We start from the raw sequence: 19213 nt of genomic DNA on the forward strand, positions 1-19213 counted from the left end.
AAAATATTAGAGCTGTTAAAAATATTTCATTTTTTAAAACCTAGATCTGAGGTATATGATAACTTGTAAAATTCTTGGAGGCATAGTATCTATTCAGCGGTCTGAAGAAAGCAATGCCGTAAACAGCACAGAAATATTTTCAACGGTTGAGATGATTGACAAAGAATAGGAGAACTAAGGCTCTGTTCCTCACCGGAGATGAAATGATTCCCCAACTATATTACAAACCAAAGGAAACTATTAGTTTGATAATCTGAATACCAACTACATTATCTCTTAGTTCAGGAACTGTTAGAAATATTTAGTATTTAATAGACTACCCAAGCATTATTAGACCATTTCGACGCTCTATTGCATAACAGCCCCTTTCTATTTAGGGTTTTAAAAAAATCTACCCCAGTAAATCAGTCATTAGGGCAATAAAAAAGAAGAGAATTTAATATTTGTATCTTCCTCTCAGCATAAACTACTCCATCCCTTTGAAACTTTTGTTGGCTCTATCTGTATATTTAGAGTTTAGGAAGCCAAGTGGCGGCGAAGATGTGGGAGCACGCCCTGAGGTTAGCATTCCTTCAGAAAAGAGGAAACCCTTTCTCCTGCCAGACGAGGGGGTGGGGTGGGGGTGGGGATGGGTGCGCTCCTCGCGTATCCAGAGTCGCGCCGCTCCCAGAGGTGTGCGTGCGTGTGTGTGGCGGGGGGGGGGGGGGGGATGTGGGGGGGAGGGGTGGTAACTGGGGAAACTCGGGCAGAGGTAGAAGGTGCAGCAGCTGCAAGGAATTGAGGGGAACAAGTAGAATTTCCCGGCTTTTCCGAGACCAACCACAGCTTGGAGAAATGCGACGCATCGGGGACCTGCGTGGAAGTCACCAGACAACAGGCCAGACGGCCGGAGGAGTGAAACTCCCTACTTCTTACATAACGTGTCTCACACACAGACAGACACACACATACACACACGCGCGCACACACACTGCCTCCGTCATACAAACACGTACACACCTTTCTCCCACTCCCACCCCCCCCCCACTTCCGTCTCCCCTTCCTAGCACTCCTTCCTTCGCCTTGGAACTCTTAACCATTTAGGACCGCGCGGAAGCCGCGAAGTGGGGGTCGAGGGAGACGACAGAGGAGTAAGGAGGGGGCGGGGCCTTCGGAAGCGGGCGGCTCCAGAGGCCGATGGGTGTGACGCACAGCGGCCTCGGCCTCCAGCCCCAGCTGCTGATTGGCCACAGGGCCAGTGCGTGGATGCCGGCGGCGTCCATCGCTCCCTCCCGCCCCCTCTACCCCGCCCCGCCCCTCCCTTCCCCTCCTTTCCCTCCAGCCCAGTCCTCGCCTGCCCGTGGGGGAAGCCGCTTCTTCGCCACCGCCGTCACCGCCTCGGCTCCGTGTGTGTGCGGGACGGAGCGCGCGAGACACACACACGTACGGAGACACGGAGCCCGAGAGCGGAGGGCGCCGCCGCCCGCCCCGCAGCCGGGAACACCCCGCCCTCTCGCCCCGGGGGGAGACGACGACGACACCGCCGCCCCGGACCGCCACCCCTCCCGGCTGCCGGAGCCGCCTCCTCCGAGCCGCGGGGAGACCCGCCCCCGGCTTTCCCCCGCCCCCTCCCCCACCCCGGACCCCGGAGTCGGCGGCATGGAGGGGCTCGGCTCCTGACTCTCGGGCGACCCTCGCCCCCGGCTCCCGCGCGCCTGCCGCTGCCCCGCCGCCGTCTCTCCGTCCCCCGCCTGCCAGTTCCCCGGCCCCCCGCGCACGCTCCCCTCCGCCTCCGCCTGCATGTCCGCGCCGCCTTAGCCGAGGATGCTGAAGATGAAACTGCCCCTGAAGCAGACGCACCCCAAGGAACAGCAGCAGCTGGAGGCTGAGGAGCAGGAGGTGGCGGCGGCGGAGGCGGACGGGCGGATGGGCGTGAAGGACCCGCTTCACCGGCGCGACTGTCACCTCCCGCTGCACCCGGCGGTGCGCCCGCCGCTGCCGCCGGCGCCGCTGGGCCCCGGGGGGCGCTGCCTCCGGGAGCGACCGGGCCCGCTGCGCGGCTTGCTGCTGCCGGGGCCGCCTGTTGCTGGCGGGGCGGCGGCCGTGGCGGCGGCGGCCGGGGAGGGCATGTCTCTGCAGGGCGGCTGCGGCCCCGCCTCGCTGCTCCGGGACCAGGAGCGAGTGTACGAGTGGTTCGGGCTGGTGCTGGGCTCGGCGCAGCGCCTCGAGTTCATGTGCGGGCTGCTGGACCTGTGCAACCCGCTGGAGCTGCGCTTCCTGGGCTCGTGCCTGGAGGACCTGGCCCGCAAGGACTACCACTACCTGCGGGACTCGGAGGCCAAGGCCAACGGCCTCACGGACCCGGGGCAGCTCGGCGACTTCCGAGACCCCGCCGTCCGCTCCCGCCTCATCGTCTACCTGGCGCTGCTGGGCTCGGAGAACCGCGAGGCGGCCGGGCGCCTGCACCGCCTCCTCCCGCAGGTGGACTCGGTGCTCAAGAGCTTCAGCTCCGTCGTCGCCTGCGGCACCAGCGGCCGCCCGGCCCCGGCCCGCGGTGACCCCGAGCCCAGCGAGGAGAAAGGGGACAGATCGGAGGAGCGGGGCCCGGAAGGGAATGGCGCGGCGCCCCGAGCCGACGGGCTGGGGTTTGGGGCCCAGGAGGAGCTGCTGCTGCTTTTCACTATGGCCTCCCTGCACCCGGCTTTCTCCTTCCACCAGCGGGTCACCCTGAGGGAACATCTGGAGCGGCTTCGGACGGCCCTCCGGGGGGACCAAGAGGATGCAGACGGGGAGGAGTGCAACTTCGCTGCCCTCCGGGCCCAGGTAGACTTTCCTTCCTTGGGAGGGGCGTGGGGAGCATGGGGGTTGGGGGTGTGTGAAGCGAGCCTTTAGTCCAGATATATAGATATATATAGTGCTGCTGTTTCTGGACTTAGAAACAGCCTTACTAACCTGCATCTCTCTTAGATCTCGGGATTCTTCCCACTCTCCTACTCATAGCAATTTCTTAGTGTTAATTTTGCTTTCCGTGTATTCTGCCACTCACCCCCACCCGCCATAACAGAAAGCTCCAGAAATCATCCCCAGTGGCACAGAAAAAAATGGGGATCCCGACTTAGGCCCCCACTATCTTCTTTGGAGGGTTGCATTGCAATTTTTTTTTTTTGGTCTTTTGAACCTCTCCAAGGGTGCAATGAGAAAGCTACTTCAGGAGACTTAACTTCCATACTGAATTCCTTTCAAGTAGATTTAACCTTTAATAGTACATTTTAAAAGCCCTATTTTATCTCTCACCAAAGTGACTTTTTTATGAGATCTGGTGTGTTCAACTTTCAGGATGAAGGTGTTGCTTGCATCGTAGTATGGGCTCATTTATGGCACAGAATAATTCAAACTAAGTCTGATAGCTTTCAAACGAGTTCAGTGGTCTAAAAAAATCAAATGTGAATTTATTCATTTCAATTAGAAATAGCTCGATATGCTCTTAAAGTAAAAACTCAATACAAGAAATACTAGTTTTTCCCCTTCACTTTTGCATAACCTGGATCATTAAGCTTTTGGTTGGGTTGGTGTTTACACACTGGGTTCATCACCATATGTTGGTCCTTTATCATATAGGCACAGATGTTATTTCCTAAGGATCTTACTGAGCAATCCAGGTGTGATTGGGGAGAATGCATTTGGGCCACTTTTAAACATTTTGATTTTAAAATTGGATTCATATACAGCTTTATAAAACTATCTGTGGTCTAATGCAGTAATCCAGTTACAGTTTAGGTGACTTGTTTCAGTACTTAACAAAACTCACTTTTCTTGGGCTACATACACTCCCTCCACCTCTTTCATTCCTTTTAATCTCACTGTTGAAACTCTACCTTTTCATGCAAAAAGCCAAATGGATTGAGAAATGATTTTGTAAGTTTTGTGCCCTTACTGTGGCTTCCTGTGCAGGCATTTTTTTCCCCTTTGCCTGGAAGTTTAGAGATATAATATCCGGGAACTTTATAGAATCATTTCACTCTTTTTCTAAAACTAAGGTAGCTTGCTATGTGGATTTTAATTCTCAGAAGTTCCTTAGCATTTTTAAGTGGGGGCATGAGGTCATACTAATGTTTTGTTTACCATGGATTGCTAAGTAATTTTGTCCTGGGAAATAGAGGTGGCTGAAGTTTTTCTCCTTAAAAATATTCTGCTTCTCAGATACTTAATATGTATTATATGACAGCTTCTTAGAATTTAGTCAGCATGGAAAATTAAAATATCATAGATTAAGAGGGTGTGGGCAAGCCCGGTTGTAATCTTGAAGAAAGGGATGCAGATAATGACAAAATCACTTTAACATCGTCCAGTTTTTGAGTGTCTGAGGCCTTTTTTTTTTTTTTTTGGCGAAAAATGTTCAAATTCACATCACCAGTAGTTAAGTAGCAAAAATCGGTGGTCAGAAATAGTTGAAATAAAACATGTTCTTTCCCCTCAAGGAGCTTACATTCTTTCTTTTTGTGAGGCAGTTGGGGTTAAGTGACTTGCCCAGGGTCACACAGCTAGCCACAGCTAGTAAATGTCAAATGTCTGAGGTCGGATTTGAACTCAGGTCCTCCTGATTCCAGGGCCGGTGCTTTATCCACTGCGCCACCTAGCTGCCCCAAGGAGCTTACATTCTAATAACAGTTGCCTTGATTGGTCTTTCAAATTGACCAATAACTCATGTAACTACTCTTGATTTTTATTTCTTCCTGAAAAGTTTATTTGGAAGAGAGGATGGTTGGGAGAAGGGTGGATGAAAAAAAGAAATTCTATATAAAAGTAAACTATTTTTTTAATCTTGCCTGCTTGGAGCCCAGGGCATTTCTTGGCAACCAGTGACCAGATGGGAATGGAGTGGATGAATCTTTGGCATCGGGCCATTAATTTCAGCAAGTCATTAATTTTCAGGAAGTACCTTCTGTGCTATGTTGGTGGAAAGAGGCAACCGAGTTATTTAGTCCTACAGGTGATCTTTTTAGAGGGTAGTTTTCTGACTTGTCATGAGAAATAAGTGTGCCTCCAGCTAAATGTTACTTATATGCTGTTTAGATCCTAGCATTTACTCCTTTCATCTAATCAGAATAGTTCAGGCACATGCACTTCTCTTTGCACTGGCATATTCTGCTGAGGAAGAGCCCGGGGATGCTCATTCTCCATCCTGTGACAGCGAGTCCATCCTCCTGTCACTTAATTGCTCCCGGGAAGGGGTGGACTGGCCAGCGAGCCCACAGCTGTTCCCCTGCCCTCTCCTGCCAGCGGATGGGGGCAGGAGAAGGGAGCAGTCGGGGTCGTGAAGGGAGGACAGGGGTTTGAGGAACTCTTTGGCAGTCAGAGGAAAAGCCTTAAGCCTCCTGGATTTCTGCCCTGAGGGGCTTGAAATCTGTCCCAGACTGAAGTGCCCTTGGTTTAGAGGTTGGGGCGGGTGTGCCCCGGTCACGTGTAGCCATAGCTCTGTCGGGGGTGGATGGCGATTAGCAATGGGTCTTCATGCGGGGCTTCTCCCCTTCCCCCCTCAAGATGGCGGCGGGGGCCTCTCCCGTCACGTGATAAGTTTAGTTGGGTCCCCGCCCCCTTTCGGGTTGGCTGGGAGCAAGCTAGGGGCTGAGAGCGTCAGTCTTTATGTAAGCTCTGCACTTCTCTCCTGCTCTGGACGGGTGTGGGGAGAGGGCGGGGCCGGACCCGGGAGGGGCGGGGCGCACGCCTCGGCATCGGGACCAATGGAAGGCCAGGGCGGTGCCAGGGGCCGAGCGTCCCTTGCTGCCCAGTGCTGCCAAGTCCCTGGGCTGCCTGAGTGAGGACCGGGAGGAATTTGGATCATGACTCCGGACTTTGGAGATTTGGGTACCGGGGTTTCCTTTCCCAGCTCAGTCCTGGGAGCTTCAGGAAGTGGATGGCCCAAACGCAGCTCCAATTTCCAAAACTTTTAATTGTGACTCAACAAGTGTTCTGTGCCAGAGCCTCAAATTGTCGTTTTATTTCTGTTTTCTCGGAGACGTTTTTAGTGTCTGAAAGGAACATAGCGGGCTGTGGTTTTGATTTCAATCTAGTCATAGAAAGTTGTCGAAACACAACCTTTCCAATGAACGGAAAGTCTTACCTAACCTAGGACAGTTGTAAAACAATGGGATCTTATTTATTAGATCCGGTGAATTCTTCCATGTTTTTGGAAAGAATTTATCCTTACTTCTTTTAAAAGTGAAAGTATTTTTCATTCCATTTTGGTGTTTCTGTAATGGGAAGTTTACATGATTGTATGGTAAATCTTTTTTATTCCATACATGAGAATGCAGGATTGCAAGTATTAAGTAATTTAATTTTAGAGTTGCGTGGGAGCACCTGGAGAATAAGTGGTTTGCTAAGAGTTAAGAGGTATGTATCAGAGGTGGTATTTGAACCCAGGTCTTCCAGATTCAGAGGCTTGCTCTAGCCACTACCTACCCTGCCTCTATTGAGAAAGTGTTGTATTTTACTATCATTTAGATTGTTTGGGGGTATTTTTTTAAATAGAAATAATGTTTCTTAAATTCTAATAAGTTTCAGTGGACTATTAGTATTATTTCCCAAAGAGTAAAAGCTTATGTGCCCTATATCTTTATAAAACACATCCATTTTTCATGAAATTTTTCCATTACATAAGTGTTTATAGATTATAGAAACTTAGTGAATTTTCTTAGATATCCTAGGAAATAAGTATAATTTGCTAATATTAATGAATACTAGTGCCTGAAAAAAAAGTGCTTTGGTAGGGGAAAATTCTTAATCCATGCAAACTTTTTTTTTTTTTAGTGAGGCAGTTGGGGTTAAGTGACTTGCCCAGGGTCACACAGCTAGTAAGTGTTAAGTGTCTGAGGGCGGATTTGAACTCAGGTACTCCTGACCCCAGGGTCAGTGCTCTATCCACTTCGACACCTAGCTGCCCCAATCCATGCAAACTTTTCAAGTGACGAAATCTATTGAAAACAAAAATCTGATTTGTTCAACTTGATCTTACAATAGTTATGTGACACATTTTTAAAACTGGCAAAGAAAGATCACCAGCCCATACTTTTTCTTTTGTACTTTTTGAAAAAAATTGGAGAGTTTATACAATGAGACATATTCCATCCAGTGTCACTGGCCCCTCCTGGCTGTACCACAAACAAGACAATGCATCTCTCATCTCTGGACATTTTCTCTGGCTGCCCCCCCTGTTCCTGAAATGCTCTCTCTCCTCATCTCCAACTGCTGATCTCCCTGGCTTCTTTTAAGTTCTAACCAAATGAAATCCCATCTTTTACTGGAACCTTTTCCCAACCCCTCTTAATTTTAGTGCCTTCCTTTTAATTTTTACTAATTATCCCTCTTTATAGTTTGCTTTGTATATAGTTGTTTGCATCTTGTTTCCCCATTTGATTTGAAGTTCCTTAAGGGCAGGGGGACTATCTTTTGACCCTTTTTTGTATACCCAGTACTTAGCACAGTGTCTGGCACATAATTGGCACTTACTAAAAAGTGTTATTTCTTTCTTTTTTTTGTGGGGCAATGAGGGTTAAGTGACTTGCCCAGGGTCACACAGCTGGTAAGCATCACATGTCTGAGGCTAGATTTGAACTCAGGTCCTCCTGAATCCAGGGCTGGTGCCTAAATGTTTATTGATTGAGGCAGTTTAAGAGACAGTTTAAGAGCTAAAACACTGTGACTCAGTTTAAGAGCTAAGACATTGAAAATTTGTTGTTCAGTTGTGCCTCACTCCTCACGACCAATGGATTGTTCATGGGGTTTTCTCTTCAAAGATACTGGAGTGGTTTGCCATTTCCTTCTCTGTTGGATTAAGGCAAACAGAGGTTAAGTGATTTTCCCAGTGACTTTATTTACATCTAGTAAGTATCTGAGACCAGATTTGAACTTAGATCTTCCTGACTCCAGGCCCAGTGCTCTCCACCTAGCTGCTTCCTTAAATTATTAATTATCAACAATTGTAGTATTAATTATGGATTATAATTATTAGTAATTTTACATTATGAATATAAATTGCTTGCCATATAATTTATATAAATACTGTGTGAGTAAATTTATAAAGTATATGACAATTTGATACGTAATTAATATTTTTATATAGTAAATGAAAATACTGAATCGCAAAAAGAGGTATAATTTCAATTGTATGAGTGCTGAGCTGTACTAGAGTATACTAAACTCCCTCCTCTTTCTTTCCCTGTTACTATAAAGGGCAGCTCCATCCTCCCAGTTCCTCAGGCTCAAAACCTAGGAGTCATCCTGCATTCCTCACTGTCTCTCACCCTCCTCCCACCATGTGCAGTCTGTTTCCACAGCCTGTCAGTTTCAGCTTCCCAACATCTCTCAGATATGCCCCCTTCTCTCCTCTGGCACTGCCACCACTTTAGTGCAGGCCCTCATCACCTCACATTTAGAATTTTGCAGTTACCTGCTGGTGGATCTGTCTGCCTCTATAGTCTCCTCACTACAATTCTTCCTTTGTTCAGCCACTAAAGTGATTTTTCAATCATGTAACACCCCCCCCCCCTCGATTGATAAAATCCTGTGGTTCCCTATTGTTTCCAGAATGAAACACAAAATCCCCTGGCATTTAAAGCTCTTCATAACCTACCTTCCTCCTACCTTTCCAGTCTTCTTACACCTTACTCCCTGCCATGACACTGGCTTCCTGGCTGTTCCATGAATAAGACACTCCAGGCAGTACAAATGCATAAGATAAGAGATGAATTGTCCTTTCTGAGGACCAACAAGAGGGACAGATTGGCTTGATCTTAAAGTGCATAGAAGGGAATAGTGCAAGGAAGGGAAATGGCAAATAAAGACCCTGGTTGTAAAGAGCTTTAAATACCAAGCAAATGACTTTGATCTTGGAGGAGGAAGTAATAAAGAGCCACTGGAGTTTGAGTAGGGGACTGACAGGGTTAGATATCAGCTTTTAGGGAAATTGCTGTGGTAGCTTCACTGTGGGGAGACACAAGGCAGAGACACTGATTAGGAAGTTTTTGTAATAGTCTAGGTGATGACAGCCTGAACTATAGGGTGTTGGCTGAGTAAGGGGAGAAAATGGGATGTTGCAAGGCTAAAAAGGACAGCATTTGACAACTGATTGTATATATGAGGTAAGTGAAAGTGAGACGTTGAAGATGACAATGAGCTTTTTTATAAAGTCTGTGTGACTAGGGAGCATGATGATGCCCTTGATGGTAAGAGGAGGTTGAAAGACAGGAGTGTTTGTGGGGAAAGATAATGAATTCTTTTCTGGACACGTTGAGTGTAAGATGACTATGGGACAATTCAGTTTGAGATGCTCAAAAGGCAGCAAAGTTGGTGATAGTGGATGGGAACCCAGGAAAGAGACTAGTGCTGGTTATATTAATCTGAGAATCATCTGCATAGACATAATCATTGAACAGAGGAATTGGTGACATCGCCAAAGGAAGTCGTAACTACTCAAACAAGTATTTATTAAACACCTATTGTGTGGCAGGATGGTACTAACATGGGATACAAAGAAAGGCAGATTGGATAAATTGGAGATAATTAAATAGAGGGAAACCACTCGCCTTAAGAGGGATTGGAAAAGACTTCTTGTAGATGGTGGGATTTTAACTTGGACTTAATGGGAAGGGTGGGAGAGAAGCGATTGGGGAAAGAAAGGAGGAGGAAAAGGGAAGATGGTCCAGGACAGACCCCTGGTGGTTTGGGGGAGGGAGCATGGCTAGAGGGCATGAAATGGATGGATGAATGAAAGTCCAACAGAAGATATTGATAAGGGGTTGTCCGACAGGTAGGTAGAAAATCAAGAGAGTAGTATCAGGAAAACTAGGACAAGAGAGACTATCCAGGGTAGAGAAAGGGATCAGCTATGCCCAGTGTTGAGAGAGGTCAAGAAGGGTGAAGATTGAGAAAAGGCAGTTAGATATGGCAATTAAGAAATTATCATTCACTGTATATTTTCACTATTTTTGCTTCAAACAACCACTCAATTAATTTTGAATTTTTTTCTTTACTTAAGATATCCCAGGTCTAACACAGTATCCCAAATAAATACACCAATAGACCTGAGAGAAGTAGAAAAAGGATCTAAAGAAAGATAAATACATACATCACACTTAGCTCTGTCCCCATTAGTTTTCAGGGTATTATTATTTATGTTTCATTAGAGAACCTAAGCGTAAGCTCCTAGGGGCTGAAAAATGCATTGTTCCAATAATAACAACAAATTACAAATATCCAGAAGTCTTCAAATACTTTAAAATGCAATTTTCTTCAGATGAATATTTTGAGTATTAGACTCAGCTTTAGTTGGCATGATTTTTTAACACGATTTATAATTGAAGCGTACTGTATTAACAATATTTGTTTATCACACTATCACTTTGATCTGCCATTGACGTAATTAAGATGTGGAATGTTCCAGGGAAATCAGAATTTTAAGGGGATTAGAAACCATGCCCTGTAGGAGTTGGAGGAACTTAGATCTCTTTAGCCTAGAGAAGGGAGAACTTCAGGGAAACATTTTGGTTACCTTCAAATTACTAACAGAATTTTAAGGATTAGTTAATAAGTGAAAATTGTAGGGAAGTACATTTTCAGTTAAATATAAGAGAAGATATTCTGACTAGTAGTGATGTGATGTTTTTCAGTCATATCTGACTTGTGGTGCCACAATTGGGGGTTTCCATAATAAACTGGTTTGTCATTTTCTTCTCTAGCTCATTTTACAAAAAGGAAACTGGGGCAAACAGGATTAAGTGACATGCCCAGTGTCACACAGCTAGTGTCTGAGGCAAGATTTGAACTTGGAGGAGATGAGACTTCCTGATTCCAGGCCTAGCACTCCATCCACTGCCCCGCCTATCTGCCCCCAAATGGAATGTGCTGCTTTTTGATGTAGTAAATTTCCTACCACTAAAGATTCAAGAGGTTCGGTTACTTATTAGCTGTGTGACCCTGGGCAAGTCACTTCATCCTGTTTGCTTTAGTTCCTCATCTGTAAAATGAGCTGGAGAAGGAAATGGTAAATAACTCTAGTATCTTTGTCCCTCCCCCCCCCCCAGAAAAAAAAAGTGGAGGCACAAAGACATAGACATGATGGAACATGATTGAACAACAGGAAGATTCAAGCAGAGGCTGGATGACCACTTGTCAATTTCCCAACATACAGTATTCCTTTTGAAATCGATATGTTTGTTGAGACTAAGTTTCTCTACATTGCCCAGGCTCAAAGTGGAGTACTTATTCCACTCCTGATGGACATGGAAACTTTGATCTGCTCTATTTCCAACTTGAGCTGGTTTGTCCTTCCTTAGTGGTGCTTTGCAAGGGGAATGGGGGGGGAGGGGGGTTGCTATATGGATGCTAGACTTAGTGCATACAGTCAGTCAGCTTTAGCTTCACTGTATCTCAGAGTTCTTAAACTCAAGCAGTCAGTCCGTCAGCTTTAGCCCCAGTGTCAGGAATTAGAGGCATCATCACCATACTCAGCTGGTATTATTTGTCAAGTGTGTGCTACTATGTATCATACAGCTAAAAATCTCAGGCCTTGTGGGGGACCACATGGCTGATATTGCACACATTCCTGCCATGCATCCTTTTGCTGTACTTAATAAGTCATTCTGTTGAAACTCCTATCACTTGTGCTATAGGGTTTTCTTTTACTTGAACCTTGATGTTCGAAGACAGGTAGTATGGTGGGGATTATGACATGATTGAACCATCATCACTTTAATGGCTGAATGGAGAATGAATTAGAATGGAGAGAGACTTAAGGCAGGCAAACCCTCTTGCAGGTTATTTCAATAAATAATCTTGGTGTGAGGTGCTGAGGGCCTTCATAAAGTTGTGACAGTGTCAAGAGAAATAGGGTCATTTTCAAGACCCCTTGTTAGTTACAAAGGTGAAACTGACAGACTTTGGCAACAGCTTGGATATGAGGGTGAGGGGGGCAAGAATGAGGAGTCCTGGATGACTAGGTTTGAAGCCTGAGGGACTGAGAAGATGGTGTTGAACTTCCTTGACTGGACTCCATTCTAATGCAATAAGAATGGTTGCATGGTTTTCTTCATCTTTGTTCAGAGGGAGAGAAGGCAGCTAGTGGTGGGAGTGATCTAAGGCTGAAGTTTGGCCTAGCGTAGTCAGCAAATATAAAAGAGGGTAGGGACTTGAGAGGATAGCATAGAGTTGAATTGGTTGACCAGGGGGGTCAAGCTGGGAAAAAGAGGAGAGAGTGGCCATTGCAGGGGATATGGCATAGGAAAGATATGAGGGGTCAAGGAATTAGAGGTCACAGTGCAGACAGAGAGTAAAGTTATGTAAGGATTGGGAGGGAAAAAGGTGAAATGTCAGTGGATTGTGGTCAGATAAGGGGATTTCTGAATTCTTGATAGCAAAATCAAGAGCATGACAATCTTTGTGTGTGGCTGAGGTTAAGTGGAGGAGTAGGTCATGAGAAGTGAATAGGTTGAGGAACTAAGTGGTTACTATATTTGGAAGAGAGCAAGTATGTATGTTGAAGGCCCCTAGTATGAGGGCAGGAGTTGGGAAGGATAGAAAAGATTTGAACAAGGTACTGAGCTTGTTGAGAAAGAAAGGTGAGTGACCTTGGGGTGTATAGACAACAGTTACCAGGATTTTGATTGAGTGGTAGCTAGGAAGAGCATAAACCTCAAAGGAAGAGAGGTTACTGAATAATGGAGGTAGATAGAGAACCTAGAAGTGACAATGGGGGGAGCAAGAAGAATTCTACCTCCCTTGCCTTCACCAGTGAACTGAGGAGAATGAGTGAAAGTGCAGTCAATACTGGAAAGAGGGTCCAGGGAGGCTGTGATAATATAAGTGGGAAGCCAGGATTTGGTATTAGCTAATAGATGGAAGAAGTGGGAAGGAAAAGGATTTAAGATGAAAAGAAGTTTGGTGGCTGTGGAACAGGCATTCCAAGGACATGATGGAAAAGCTGGGTGGTATTTGATTGAAACTTTGGAGGGGAAGAGGGTTTGGGGGAATGGAATGAATTAGGTGGGGGAATAGGTTTTGGATTATGGTCTATAGGTCACTGGATGTGAAGGATATGACCTTGATAAGAGCATGATTACTATAAGATAGTCTTAAAAGTCAGCACAGAAAAAAAAAAAAAACTAGATGGATGAAAAATGCATTTGGTTGGCCAGTAAGTAGTGCATTGTTAGTCATATTAATATATATATATATGTATATATTTGGTACAAGTTTTGCAGTTAGACAGCGAGCTAGTTCCAGATTTGAATAGAAGGAAGAAAGCAGACTAGATTACATTTGAAAAATTGAACAGTATTTTTGATTATTTCAAAGCTCCCTCATACAAAATTATTAATTGATTAACTTAGAGGATTGTATCAAGTTCTTTACTGAATTTTGTGTGTGTTTTGGGGCATAAATGCAGCCATCACATTATGGGGATTTATTTGTTTATATCAGTCATGAACTCTCGAAGGTGAGGTGATCAGAGAAGTAGCATTCTATAGTGATAAATCCCCTGGACTTGTCTGGAAGATCTGAATTCAGATCCTGCCCAGACACTTGTTAGCTGTGTGACCCTGGGCAAGACACTTTAACTTCTCTTACTTTATCTCTAAATGTGGTTAAGGCATACCTGGTAGGGTTATTGTTGGGATGAACAGATATAATATAAGCAAAACAGTTAAAACAACTAAAATTTCTGTGAAAATGTCACAATATTATGATTGTTTCCCACGAAGAGATGATTTGTACTGCTTTGGACCACCTGACCAAAAAAAACCCCAACTTCCTCCAATTCCTTTATTTTCCTCTCCAAGGAGGAACTCTAAGCTCTCCTACTTTGTTATACATGATTTTCTGATTTGGTAGTCCATATGTTAAGGTGGATATTCAGTTACACCAGTGGTGTTTCAGCTTGTTCATTGGACAAAGATCACAAGTTTAGAGTAGGAACACTTAAGGAGATGAAGGAGCTGAAAAAGCAGCTATTTAGAAGGATCATCAACATGTAGTTAGGTTTAACAGGCACTACCTAGGGCTGAAGAGAAGACTGTTAGCTAAATGCAGAAGTCTTGGGAAGATAAATGAATGACAAGGCTCTGAAGAGGGTGGTGTAATCAAATCAAAGGAATTTGAAAGCAGTTCTAAAGAAGTTCTATAAGTGATACTGGAGAGCAACAAGTAGTAGGAGTAAATTGACTTCCTTCTAGCTTTGTAAATCTTAAAGGAGATGGTGCATGAGAGGTGGAGGGACCAAAAATGACCATCAGTTTGATGTTCTCAAGGGAAAATTTCATTTGGTGTGCAAGTAAAACAAGGAATACAGGGTATTCCAAAAGTCTTAGTGCAATTTTAGCGATTAAAGCTTAACAGTTTCCTCTTTTCCTCCACTACTGGTTGTCCCAGAAGTCTTAGTGAAGTTTAGCAAGTTTGAAGAGGAATTTAACCGAACAATAAATTCATGAAGGAAATCTTGAACAGAGGTATGGGGGGGGGGGAGATGAGGAGTGAGTTAAGTTGCATGGGTATCATAGAGAACGAGTGAGTAGTAGGGAAAGGTGGTTTGCCACCTAGGTGTGGTTTTCCATGACATGAATTAAGGATAGGGAGAGCAGTTTGGGAGGACTCTCAGCAATAACACAGAGTATAAAGTAAATCAGCCTTAAGGTGCCTTCCATTTGCTTGAATGTTCCCAGGGTGCAGCTGGTAACTTCCGCTTAGATTAAGAATTCTTAAAAAAAAATAATAATGATAATAAACATTTTTATTTAAAGTTTTGAGTTCCAAATTCTATCCTTCCCTCCTTCCCCTCCCCCCTCCCTGAGGCAGTAAGCATAGATTAAGAATTCTTAACCTGTCATCTACTACCCCCAAGGGGTCTGGAGATAGATTTCAGGGGTTCTGTGAACTTGGATGGGAAAAAAACTTGCATTTTTATGTTCACTAACCTTTAACTGAAATTTAGCATTTCTTTCAATTATGAATGTAGTCAAACATTATTCTGAAAAAGGGTTCATAGTTAGGCAGATTGCTAAAGGAGTCCATGCAATACAAAAAAAGTTAACTCCTAACTCAGACTGTCTAAATTAGTCACAGGCCTTCAGGAATGGTTTCAGTGGTCTTTTGTAGCTACCCCCCTACAGGTCTCTGGTTAGAAGGAGGGGAGTAGGGGGTGGATCTAATCTTGTTTAAGGCCAACCCACCAACTATTAAATCAGAAGTGAGATGAGGAACACAGTAGAAACTCAGATTGGTCTAGGACTGAAGTTTTGTTTCACTGGACTGTTGAATCATTCAGTCTGTCAAGTCTGTTGACGGTGTGTGTTGTAACAACTTTCTGTGTCACATTTGATGCCAACTCCAAATTTATAGTTGAACCAGATACTGGGTAAGGCAGTAGGAAGTGAGTGTGAAAGGGAGTAGTGACTGGAAGTCTCTTACTTATTCTCTGAACTTTAAACATGCAAAACATACTTTTATCTCTTAATTTCTCCCAATATCTTTATCTTTTTTTTTTAAGTGAGGCAATTGGGGTTAAGTGACTTGCCCAGGGTCACACAGCTAGTAAATGTTAAGTGTCTGAGGCCGGATTTGAACTCAGGTCCTCCTGACTCCAGGGCCGGTGCTCTGTCCACTTTGCCATCTAGCTGCCCCTCAATAAATTTATCTTAATAGTGAGAAAAGATTGGCATTCTAAAGCTGAAAGATAACTGACCCTCTGCATTAGACATTGTTACTCAGATATTAGATGGTGGTTTACATTAGTTAAGACCTGTGGCCTCTAGCAGTACAAAAAAAAAAGAGAATTCTTTTCTTTTAAATAACCCATGGTAAAGTAAGACTCTCTAGCCTGTCAAAGTTTTATAGCATGTCATTATAGATATAAATGGAATTATCCAAAAAGAAAAGCTTTAAGCTTACAAGCATTTAAATATAGAATGCTTAATTTTAGACATTTTCCTTTAAAGTTGTGTAAAAGTCTGAAATAATTTTTAATTTTAATAAAAATTTTCACCTTTAGTTCAAGAAAGGATAACTGCCTTATGCTTGTTTTTTGGTTTTGTTTTACCTAAAGAACTCTTTAAACTAAAATCCTAATTGAAAGAACCAGGAAAAACATTGAAGATTATGTTGTGTTAAATCAGAATTGTACTTTTATTACTAAAAATCAAGATTGAATAGCACTAATCTGTTTGCACTGAATCTTTCATAGTAAGGTGATATTCTTTAGGACTGAGTCTACTTGTGAGGTAAAGTAGTTTAAAATTTTATAGTATAATATTTCATGACCCCACATGAAACCTACTCATATAATCACTGTGTCATCTTACTGCTTGTAAGAGTAGTTAATACAAGTAATTTGCAATTGAATATTTAGGGGTTTTTTTTGCATTTTGAAATCTAGGGAATGGCAAGCAAACAACCTAATGGGAAAGAGAACCCTTGAACATACTGACTTCACAGCAGAGTTAGGAAAAGCCCATAGTGTTGACAAAGTGTTTTAGTATATATTCTTCATCACTTAGACCTAACCTCAGTGTATTCTTAGATTTTTGTTTCTCTCTGGCTTCTTTACACTCATTCAGACAATGAGTCTTATTGATTTTTTTCCTTTGTCTCTCACATCAGTTCCTTCCTCTTCATTCCCACTGTCACCATCTCAGTTAAGTTCCATATTACCCCAATGATTTAGAACTGGAAGAGTCATTAGAGCTGAATGTCCATTTCCCTTAAAGATAAAGGGGGGCAGCTAGATGGCGCAGTGGATAGAGCACCGGCCCTGGAGTCAGGAGTACCTGAGTTCAAATCAGGCCTCAGACATCTAACACTTAACTAGCTGTGTGACCCTGGGCAAGTCACTTCATCCTGTTTGCTTAACCCCAATTGCCTCACTATAAAAAATATAAAGGAAACTCAGGCACAATGAGCTTGTGACTTTACTAAGGTTACACAGCTAGTAAGTGACTCAGGAAAGATTGGAATTCAGTTCTTTCGGGATACAAGTCTAGGATTCCATCCACTATGGCACTTAGTAGTCTGTGAATTGCTCTTCTTTCCTCTATGTTTTTAGCATCCTGAATACACTCAGCACACTGCTATCATTAATCTTAAGACATTGGACTGACACATTCATTAATCTGAACTTCCTTTATCTGGTCATAATCTGTTGTCCTTCCATCTCTCCTTCAAATTTGTATCCCAGAACCCTGTTTTTCCTCCTCACTCCATCTTCTGGTCCTTCTACTGCTAAGTTTTTTTCCAGGCCTTCACCCCTACACTGGCTTCGCCTTCCTCACTGCACCATCTTGACCCTTTAGTGAATCATTTAAGCTCTACACTATTCTCTTGTGCAATTTCCTGAAATCAGAAAAAGAAGTGTCCTGTTTCCTCTCAAGTGTCTGTATACAATTAAAGAAACACGGAAACAGTAATTGATCATTGTGGGGCCAGTTTTCATGTAAGACACATGGGTTGCTTGAGATGTATAATTGTGAGAAAACTCCTCACATTAGTCTTAATATCTGACCATGTTTCTGGTCGGCATAATTTAGGACCTTAATTAAGGGTCTCTAAGCAATAGGAAGAGGTGGTCCAGCTTCCTAGTCATGCAAGGCTGGATTCAAAACAGAAATTAGATCCATAATTAAATAGAAAAGAACCTTAGGTATCTCCAGAATTGAGTCATAGATGGAGTCATTGTGGCTTACTCAATTCCCGCTACCACTTTAGTGTTCTAATCCCCTCAACTCCCTCACTCCGAAGTTACTAACACTCTTTTAATTGTCAAATTTAATTGTCAATTCTCATATTCCTTTCTCAATCCTCATCTTTCTTGACTTCTCTGCAGCTTTTGAAACTAATAGTTGCCCTCTTCTCCTTAATACTTTCTTTAGGTTTTCATGATACTGCTCTGCAACTTACAGTCATATATGCTTGGGTACTAAGAAGTTAAGTGACTTGCTAAGGGTCTTTCAGGTAGTAAAAATCAGAGGTAAAATTTGAACCCAAGTTTTCCTAAGTCAGAGGTGAACTCTTAGGCTCTACTCCCCCTACCTTAGTACAATAAATATTGAATAAAGAGGCCTTTTGCCTTGCTAAGGCAAATTTGTACAAGTGACCCTGTTCCATCCCATCTTCTCCAGCAGATTGCCTCATTTCTCCTTACTCTCTCGTTTATCTTCTTTCTTTCTTTTTTTTTTTTAATTTTTTTTTTTGGCAAGACAATGGGGGTTTTGTGACTTGCCCAGGGTCACACAGCTCGTAAGTGTCAAGTGTCTGAGAACTTGGGTCCTCCTGAATCCAGGGCTGGTGCTTTATCCACTGCGCCACCTAGCTGCCCCTCTCATTTATCTTCACTCACTTCACGTCTATTGGCTTTTTCCCTCCTGCTTACAAATATGCCCATGTTGTCTTCATTCTCAGAAAACCCTTACTTGATCCATCCATCCCCACTAGCTCTTATTCCATGTTCTTCTCCCTTTTTGGATTACATTTGAGAAGGCTGTCCACAATAAGTTTCTTCAGTTCTCATTCTCTTCTTAACTTTACACAGTCTGGCTCACAGTTTTATCATTCAGAGGATACTGCTCTTTCCAAAGTTACTAACAATTTCTTAATGGCCAGATCTAACGGTCTTTTCTCAATCCTCATCCTTCTTGATCTCTCTTCCTTTAAAACTATCAGTCACCATCTTTTCCTTGATATTCTCTTCTCCCTTTCCTTGTTCTCCTCTTACCTGACTGCTCCTCCTGAGTTTCTTTTACTGGACCTTCATCCACATCATGCCCACTAGCTATTGAGTATTCTCCAGAATTCTGTCCTGGGCCTTCTTTTTCCTCTGTACTTTTTCAATTGGTGGTCTCATCTGAGTTCTCATGGATTTAATTACCACCTCTATGCTAAAGATTCTCAAATCTACTTATCCAGTCCTAACCTTTCTGCTGACCTCCAGTTTCATCTCCAACCACCTCACTAACATCTTGAATTAGATGTCCTGTAGTCATCTTCAACTCAATATGTCCAAAATGGGACTTCTTATCCCCCTCCCCATTGTTCCTTAATTTTAACTCCACTGTTACTGTTGAGGGTAGCACCAACCTCCCAGTCACCCAGGCTCACTGCCTAGGTGTGATGCTCAATTCCTTTCTCTCATGCCTCATATGCACTCTGTTGCTAAGACTTGTCAATTTCACCCTTGTAACATCTAGTGCATGTC

At 43.7% G+C, this 19213-nt stretch overlaps 1 protein-coding gene across 2 annotated transcripts in view; it reads left to right on the forward strand.

Annotated features, from left to right (window-relative positions):
* The first annotated feature begins 1669 nt into the window (after positions 1-1669).
* The window catches only part of ZCCHC2 (zinc finger CCHC-type containing 2), an 89475-nt gene continuing 71931 nt past the window's right edge, over positions 1670-19213 (forward strand). For both annotated transcript variants that reach the window (XM_043964881.1, XM_043964882.1), the window contains exon 1: positions 1670-2802. In XM_043964881.1, coding sequence (XP_043820816.1) covers positions 1804-2802 — 999 coding nt within the window. In that variant the 5' untranslated portion in view covers positions 1670-1803. The remainder of the gene's footprint in view (positions 2803-19213) is intronic.

The sequence above is a fragment of the Dromiciops gliroides genome, chromosome 1 (genome assembly GCF_019393635.1).
Source record: "Dromiciops gliroides isolate mDroGli1 chromosome 1, mDroGli1.pri, whole genome shotgun sequence".
Lineage (NCBI taxonomy): Eukaryota > Metazoa > Chordata > Mammalia > Microbiotheria > Microbiotheriidae > Dromiciops > Dromiciops gliroides.